The sequence below is a fragment of the Zea mays genome, chromosome 2 (genome assembly GCF_902167145.1).
Source record: "Zea mays cultivar B73 chromosome 2, Zm-B73-REFERENCE-NAM-5.0, whole genome shotgun sequence".
Lineage (NCBI taxonomy): Eukaryota > Viridiplantae > Streptophyta > Magnoliopsida > Poales > Poaceae > Zea > Zea mays.
The window spans coordinates 176,206,071-176,214,978 of record NC_050097.1 but is presented as its reverse complement, the minus strand read 5'-3'; the positions used below and the strand labels follow the sequence as shown (position 1 = coordinate 176,214,978).

The 8,908-nt window shown below is 45.9% G+C and overlaps 2 protein-coding genes across 2 annotated transcripts; both read right to left on the bottom strand.

The window, feature by feature from the left end:
* Positions 1-1,076: 1,076 nt before the first annotated feature.
* LOC100280470 (uncharacterized) lies at positions 1,077-3,992 on the bottom strand. The gene is given in 2 exon segments (NM_001153390.1): positions 1,077-1,586; positions 3,465-3,992. Coding segments are annotated over 2 exon segments (681 nt in total). The 5' UTR covers positions 3,698-3,992; the 3' UTR covers positions 1,077-1,138.
* Positions 3,993-4,251: 259 nt separating this feature from the next.
* Positions 4,252-8,531, bottom strand: LOC100273087 (uncharacterized). The gene is made up of 2 exons (NM_001147536.1): positions 8,165-8,531; positions 4,252-4,723 (listed from the first exon to the last, which is right to left on the bottom strand). The coding sequence occupies exons 1-2, from the start codon at positions 8,456-8,458 to the stop codon at positions 4,547-4,549; spliced, it is 471 nt and encodes a 156-aa protein (NP_001141008.1). The 5' UTR covers positions 8,459-8,531; the 3' UTR covers positions 4,252-4,546.
* Between the last annotated feature and the right edge of the window lie 377 nt (positions 8,532-8,908).

The following is an 8,908-nucleotide window of genomic DNA, read 5'->3' as shown; positions in this document are numbered from 1 at the left end:
GGTATAAACAAGGGGCTCTTCTTGGACAGTTATATCCGTTCTAGATTATTTTCCCTAAAAAATGTCCTCTGACAGCCTGTTTTCACATCACACCATAAGAAGAAATTATCATAAGTTGCGTCTGGATCGAAGGAAACCGAGAGGGATTAAATCCCTTTATATTTAATTTTGACTAGGGGAGATTTAATCCCCTTTGGATACAGACGCAATCGAACAAGCCTTGAAAGGGCAAGTTTCTGGGATACGTTTTGGATGAAGTTCAACACAGCTTGTAGAATAAGACATGATTGTTCAAAGAGATTCACCATTTCCAGAAAATAGTAATAATGGAACAGCATACTTTGTCTCAAAGCAGGAAGACAGCGCGTGTTAAGACTTACAGAGCAGGAAGCCAGGAAGACAGCGTATTAAGACTTTCAAAGCAAACCAAATGAGTAGGAAAAAAAAACACATCCTGAATCTATTGACGTGCTCTTTCCTGACGCATAATAAAGCTTAGAGGAATTTGGCCAAATATATAACAAACGGTTTTGTTTCTAGATAGTCTTTTGGCACCAGATTTTCCACCATCACTGTTTTTGTAGACAGGATCAAGCACATAGTAAAGAATGCATGTAGGCAGCGTTTGGACTGTGGTCTCACCTGCAAGCTGCCGCCAAGGCACGTCGATCCAGCCTCAGGCGCTGGAAATCAACTGTCAGGTATGTTCGGTTGCGAAGGGATTGGAGAGGATTAAATCCATTCCTATACAAAATTAAATAGGAAGGGATTTGATCTCAATCTCATTCAATTCCTATGCAACCGAACAAGGCCTAAAATAGGAGACCTGCCTGGTCTAAGTGTGTTTCCTAGGTTTTGGTCCAAACAAGGTCGGTGGTTCATGTTCTTGCAAACAATACTTGGAACAAACCTTTTTAAGAGTTTGAAGAGAAGGCTTCTTAATGACTGTACTATATCACAAAATCAGATACAAAAAGAAGGCTGTTTCCAGATAGTTAGCGTATATGAGTTAACTGTTCCTGTAGACCTTCTCATCTTTACCTCCAAGATTCACAGCCATTCATCACGCAGATATGTCAGGGGTAATCAGAAACCCCGACGACCAGAAAGAACATGGTATTATGGTACAATATCATGCTTAAGAGGACATACAACATGTTGCTTTCAATGTAGAGGGTGGCTCTTGACCAGGGACAACAATCTTTGTTCCTTTCAGTAAACTCGAGTTTCCGCTAGAATCAGGCTCCTCATTGGCAACAAGGTTTTTCTTGCTGACGGTCCGGTAAATCTCAGTCAGTACAGTCATGAAAGCGTTTTCAACGTTGATAGCCTCAAGTGCAGAGGTCTCCATGAAGAAGAGGTTCTCGCGCTCAGCAAACTCCTTCGCATCCTCAATTGGGACGGCACGAAGTGTGCCCAGATCAGATTTGTTACCCATAAGCATGATAACAATGTTCTTATCAGCATGGCCACGTAGTTCCTCAAGCCACCTAGCCACATGATCAAAGGACTGGCGCTTGGTTATGTCATATACTAACATAGCTCCAACTGCACCCCTGTAGTAGGCACTTGTTACTGCTCGGTACCTGTTATCACATTCAGTTTAGGTTTTAGATATCGGTAGTGTAAAGGCCTACATAATAATGAGATGGCATAGAGGAACGAACTGATGAAGTAACAGACTCCCTCCAGTTTTTTATTTTATTTTATGCATTAGGAGTGAAAAGTGTCTCATTTTGCTTACTTTTAATAACAAATAACCTAGAGAAGAGATAACTCTTTCTAATGCCCCTAGCTGCCTAGACTGTAGTATAATACACATGACTAAATATTTTTGTTCAAACGTTACTAACATTGAAGATATAAAAAACTCGGCCGGGGAGGGAAAAACCGTCCTCCCGGTATTATATTAAGAAAAGACCGAAACATAGTCCCGGCAGAGAAAATCCCCGAACTCTGGCCCCTCATCACTAGCGGGCCGTGACCGCCCACTTTGCAACGGCATAGCCAAAGGGTGGCGTGCATGACGTAACCCTGGAGCGGACGGGGCACAACGAGGGGATTTTTTAACCAAGCCAGAAATTCACCTCCCCCTGAGAGGGATCGAACCCGGGACCTGGAGGTGCTACTCGGAAGCCTTAACCATTACGGTAGAGAAGACAAACAAAACAATTTGGTCATCATGTGTTCTTTCTTATTTGTGTCGAAAAGCTAAACTACTAATAAAATACAATAGTGAGAGTAAATCCTACAAACTTTTGCTAAAATTTCCCTCACAAAAAACTTATGATAAGATACCAGTACATCATATTTAAATGTTGGTGTTATGATACAACTGTGATACATGCTTGTTTCAGTTTGTAATGGGGTTTACAGCATTGTATCTTAGTTCTGCACCATCGCCTTACGTCTACAAACGAAGAAAATCACCATGAGCAAATTCCTTTGGTCTACACTTAAAGAAATTTATATAAATTGGTAGAACCTGTTACTATTATCTATTACATGAGTACTGGAATTTGAACGAAGTTCAGTACTTCAGTTTCTAGTTCTCCGAAGGACTGGTGCAGTGGCGAGAGCTGTCTCACTAAGTCACTAGGTTGCAGGTTTGATACAACCTCTCTGCATTTGCGGGGGGGGGGGGGGGGGGGGGGGGGGGGGGGGGCATGCCTCGGTTTTCCCAGACCCAACTCATGTGAGATTCTTTGGCACTGGGCCTGCCCTTTTCAGTTTCTAGTTCTCCATTGAAAACAGAGGATACACCTATTGACATGGATTCTGTGCACCTAAGTGAATACATTCCCTTCAGCAAGTACATTGTGCTATGTGTTTGTTCAAACTTCAAAATTTAATGTTGAACGTATATGTGTGCACTAAGATATTGGATTTTATCCATGAGAAAACATTTAAACTGCAATATTGACTACATGAACAACTGATTCCTTGATAAAAACTAGTGCATATCAGGTAGCACTGGGTACATTTTTTTTGCTTCATATTTTACATGGATCATTTGGTTCGTTTAGCCCTGACGGCAAGCTGCATTGGCATGCCAGTTGGAACCTGTTGCTGGAGCATTTTTACAATGAAATTTGAGAATTTAAACTAACTTCACACATATTGCTGAGTGAAAGCTAATTTGACTCTCCACTGAGCACAAATATTTTAATTTCTCGCTGGTTTAAACTTGCGGTAATGTCGAAAGTTTGTATCTACTAGGATTTTCCAAACACCTAACGTGTCTAAGCAAGGCTAGCTAGATGGATACAAGATGTGCAGTGTGGCACTGTGGTATAAAACACACATGAAACAAAGCATACATAATAGAGTCGTTATGTACCAAAGCAACACAACAACAACAACAAAAAAAACTATCATCAGTTCTTGGTTCAAGATGTCAATTTTTTTTTGTCTAAGTTTATCTGTTTTAACTTCACGGGTGGATGGATCCATTGGTTACCGACCTTTCCTGGCCTGCGGTGTCCCAGATCTGTGCCTTGACGTTGCGGGCGTCGATGTTGAGGGTGCGGGTCTGGAACTCGACTCCGATGGTGGCCTTGGAGTCGAGGTTGAACTGGTTGCGGGCGAAGCGCGCGAGCAGCTGCGACTTGCCCACAGCGGAGTCACCGATGAGCACCACCTTGAAGACGTAATCGATCCTCTGGCCCAGCTCCCCGTGGCTACCGCCCCGAGACATCTCCTCTCCCCCTTTGTCCCCGATCTCTCAGTTCTCTAATTTGGTTTCTCTCTCTCTCTCTCTGACGACTGTCTAGAATTGTTTTCTCCTATCCAAGTACGATGCTTTGTGCTGAGCGATCAATACCAGGGGCGGGGGGGCTGAAGCATCACAAGGTTGAAGAAGACTAGCGGAGCAGCAGGCGGTGGAGTAGAAGCGGTCAAGAGGTGCAGTTGATTCGATTGGTTAATAATAATAATAAATGTTAAAATAGGGGAAATGTTGAAGGGATCAACATTCAACAGACGGAGTGTTTAGCTGTCAACGCCCGTCTCTCGTCATATTTCCTGGCCTGCGGTGTCCCAGATCTGTGCCTTAACAATCAGCACACCCGAACGGTGGAACATTAACAACAGTGCAGCACTTGTCCACTTCAACTCGCAGTACACTTTGCAACACGCACACCGAAACTTCGGCTCGGTTTTTCAGTTTCGGTGATAAAAAATATTTTGTTTCTTTGTGATCTTCACGTCCGTATCGCATCTACGATGTATTTGACTTTTAACTAGGTCTTTACCACAACTTATAACATCTTGCTTGAGACGTTGCCATGTAGCATTACACACTAGAACAAAGTCCATGACAATATTTCGTACAGGACAAAGTGGCAAGTCATAACCAACAGCTATGAAATATAACATGAGCACTTGGACTTGAACAGTCATGGACAATGCCATTGTTCTAAACTGGAACAGACGAAGGACGACGAGGTGGCGGATACAAGTTACATGCTGCTACATTATGTTACACAAAATCCGCCTAGCTAGGGCAGACGATTCAGGCCGATCCGCATCTCTAGGTGACCAGCGGCTAAAATGCTTTCCGCTTCAAGCGGCTTTCTAGACGGGCGCTGTTATCTTCTACATCGCGTGGCTCGTCGGTGCTCATGTCGGCATCAGTGTCGTCGTCTGGGTCTTCCAGCTCGAGGTTCAAGTTGAGCTCGCTGCTGGTGCCCTTTTTGGTGGTGCTTTGCGCCTCCCCTGCAGCCTGAAATATATGATACCAACATATGAGTTTTGTGCTGTTCAAGAGAGAAGTTGGTTCACATACGATGGAACTTATCAACAAGGCTGTAAAAACTTATCGAAACCAGAATCGCTTGCACCCTTTTACCACCTTATTATTAACTTTGCCAAAGTGGAATAGAGGTTATTAGGAGAGATCCAAATTCCAAACAGTACCATACAACACAGAGCTTTACGGATAAAACCAATTGGAGATTTTCAGTGAACAAACATTCACATCTCCAACAGGAAAACAAGAATTCAAGGTCTCATGAGCACACCGCAGTCCATCCCACTTCCCATCCACAGATCAACTTCTCCTCATCATCCCTGCTACCAGCACTTCCGTAGGGGCCGCCTTTCTTATCTACGCGAGCGCCCACCGTTGTAGACACTGCCCGCGCGCCCATCGGTTTGAACATTTCGCACTTCAGCAAGCTCGACTTCTTCACCTACGACGGCAAGGACACCCTGAATTGGCTCAACCATTGTGAGTTCTTCTGTGGGCAGCGTACACTCGCCTCATATCAGGTATGGCTCGCTTCCCACCACCTCGCGGGTGCGGTCCAGACATGGTACTATGCCTTGGAGCAAGATGAGGGCACCATTGTGAGAACGATTCAAGGATCTTTGCTATTTGTGGTTTGGCCCAACCATCGGCAACAATCGTCTCGACGAACTGTCGAGGCTCCCCTTCCACACCAAAGCCTAGGATTACCAAGAGCGTTGTGTAAAACGTCGAATGTTTTGCCGGTCCAAAAGACCGACCTCTTCATTGGGGGTCTTCTGAAGCTCATTCGGGTCAACGCCGAACTCTAGGAATCCCAAGACATGCAGACCTCTTCATTGGGGGTCTTCTGAAGCTCATTCGGGTCAACGCCGAACTCTAGGAATCCCAAGACATGCAGACCTCTTCATTGGGGGTCTTCTGAAGCTCATTCGGGTCAACGCCAAACTCTAGGAATCCCAAGACCTGCGACCATGCACCTAGCACTCTAGCACGAGCCTATGAGCGCCCGCCGCAGCCACCATGCCAGCCTTGGTGTTGCGGGTCTCCCTGCCTCCCCAGCGCCCATCATTGGTGCTAACAACCCCACAATGTGTAACTATTGCGGCTATGGCCGCGCCTATGCTGCCTGCACCACTTCCAATGGCCGCCCTACCTGCTCCCTCGCACCAGTTCTACCACCTTACAGTGATCGGATGACCGAGCATTGTCGTCAAGAGCTATGTTACAACTGTGATGAATCATAAGGTGGGGCCACCAGTACCAACATTTGTTCTATCTTGAAGACACCAACTACCTGCTTGACAAGGTACCCGATGACACAAGCGGTGAGGTGGTCCTTGAGGACAGGCCCGATGCCGCAGTCGTCTCCATCCACGCCATCCTTGGCATGCATTGAGGACACCATGCACCTCCACGCCTACATCCATGTCATCAGCTCCTTGCCCTCCTAGATGGTGGCTTGACCCACAACTTCATCAATGTCGAGGTCATGCGTCACATCGGACTAGCAACGATGAACAAAACCAACATGCGAGTCATGGTGGCCAATGGTGTTTCGAGGGCATGGCACGCAATGTGGCCATGCACACCGGTCAGTGTTCACCATCAGCTACTTCAGGTTCAACCAGGGTGGCAACCTTGTCCTAGACATCGACTACCTCTGAACCTTGGGGGGCATCCTGTGTAACTTTGAGGCCCTCAGCATGGCATTTTGAAGAGGTAACAACCGCATCCTCATTCAGTGGTGTGGCCTACCCAACGACGACACCACTTGGGAGCTGCTTCAGCAATTCAAGGACCTCTACCCGACATCCAGCTCGACAATGACTTGTTCGAAGAGGCAGGGAGAGATGTTTTTGAACGATGACACCTATATACGTCGGGATCGCCATGCAAACAATTAGAAATGAAATGCCAAAGAATTTTTTAGATATTTTGCATTTGTTTCCATAAAATAGGATCATGATTGATTCTTGACTAGGATCATGATTGATTCTTGATTAGAAGGTTTCCATAAAATAAGGATTGCTTACTTAGGGTCAAGTAAGACTCTACATAAAGAAAAGACATATCAATCTAAGCAAGCAAGACAATTATGTTGCTCGGCCTCAACCATCGATCACGTACCCATACAACTTACGCAGCCATGCTAGGATTCCAGATCCTATCAGAGATAGACTATGGGATTTATTTTAACTTCCGACTGAAATTCGCACCCATGGAGCGTCAATACTACTTAGACCACCAAACCAACTCAACTAGACACCTTCGAAAACTGGTAGAAAAAACTCGACAGGGGAGGGAAAGACCGCCCTCTCGATATTATATTAAGAAGAGACCGAAACATGATCCCGGTCGAGAAAATCCCCGAACCCTGGCCGTAACCGCTAACTCTCAAACAGCCCACCCGAAGGGTGCACGCAGGACGTAACCCGGGAGCGGATGCCGGACAGGACACAACGAGGAATTTTTTTTAACCAAGCCAGAAATTCGCCCCCGAGGGGATCGAACCTAGGACCTTGAGGTGCTACTCGGAAGCCTTAACCGTTACACTAGAGGCCCTTTCGCTCAAAAACTGGTAGAAATCAGCAAAAACTATGCAGGAGAAATTACACGCCCACACTAGAAGATGGAACCACACACCACAAATGAATTCATTAAACCCAACCCCTTGACACAACCCAGCTTCAACTCAATGTGCGACATCTAAATGCCCCCAAGCAATAGGTACATTCCCCATTAGACATCAACAAAAAAAATATGGCTAACGACTAATATGCAAGCATATATTAGGTGCAAGCAGACTTTTTGTCTGTTAGATCTAAATCCGACGGTAGATACAATTGTGGTTTGTTAGGGGTTTTTTATAAAGGTACATCAAGTGGTGTGGAAGTGTTTAAGTGCTAACTAACAAAGTAAAATATCTGTTGCACGCTTTCACCTAGCATATGAGCCTATCGTATCATGAACCAACCACCCCGACAGGATTTGAACCCGTTTGTCAACATTTCTTGGATACATTTTCAATTCCACAATTCGTGTACCACAGTACTGCATGGACCCCCCCCTCCCCCCTTTTAATCGGCAGAAGCTAAATCTAGCACACAGCACAAATGAACTCGTTAAACCCTAACCCAACCCTTTTATAACTCAATAAGGCCCAAAATCTAATTGGTGTAACGAAAATGTACAAATCACAATCCACGAAATGGTACTTGCTAGAATAAACCTCCAATCCATCCCAGAAAAATTCACATTGTCCATCAATCGTACGTTTGTGCGAACAATCGAATCCCGAAACCAACCAACAACATCCAAGTTCTCTAATCTCTGTACCAAATTCAACCAACCAGAGCAGAAAAATCAATCATATAACCCGAATCAACTCAGTTTTCCGAAGCCGGGAAACCTCACCGGGACGTAGCGCCGCCTGCAGGTGGAGGCCCCCGCAGCAGCGAGCTCCATGCCCCCGTCGGTGCCTCCCCCTCCTCCTGAGCAACCATTCACCGGCGTCCATCTAAACAGAACCACCTTGTTGTCTCCTCGTGAGCTCCCTCCCCCGGACCCGGCGGTGCCGGTGCCGGTACCGGTGAGGGGCACCCAGGCCTTGCGCCACTTCCGGACGGGCCCACTGAAGGAGGCAGCACTGCTGCTGATGGGCCCGTATCGCGTCGAGGAGCGACTCAGGCGGGGAGCCACCGTGTCCATAGTCCCCTCGTGTGTGGCGGGCGCAGGCGCGCCGCAGCGACGTGCTCCGGCGTGGCGGAGTGAGAGTGGCGAGGGCCGAGGAGAGAAGAGAGGTGGCGAGCCGTCGAGATATGTAAAAAGGGAACGTATCAGGTGCTACGGTGCTCACGTGCACATTTTAAATCTAAAACGTTCATCCAACGTCTAACAGAAATATCAATTTTATAAAGAACCCATTTCACCTTCCTCACTTGATAGGAGAGGTTCTTAATCAAATTAACTGTAGTCACTGGATGTGAGATATATGTCTCAGATTTAAAATATGCACTTGAACACCATACCTCTTTGAGCTTACTTGGTGGGAGGAGTTCTTAATCAAATTAACTGCAGCCATTGAATATGAGATGGATGTCTCAAATTTAAAATGTGTATTTGAGCACCGTAACCTTTAAGCATCAGATATGTTTCCAA

What these genes read in the sequence shown, in the direction of transcription:
- LOC100273087 (NM_001147536.1), bottom strand. Translation starts at nt 8,458, where the DNA reads ATGGACACGGTGGCTCCCCGCCTGAGTCGCTCCTCGACGCGATACGGG. An exon ending in GCAGGCGGCGCTACGTCCCG is followed by an intron (nt 4,724 to 8,164) that starts GTGAGGTTTCCC and finishes CATATATTTCAG; the next exon opens with GCTGCAGGGGAGGCGCAAAG.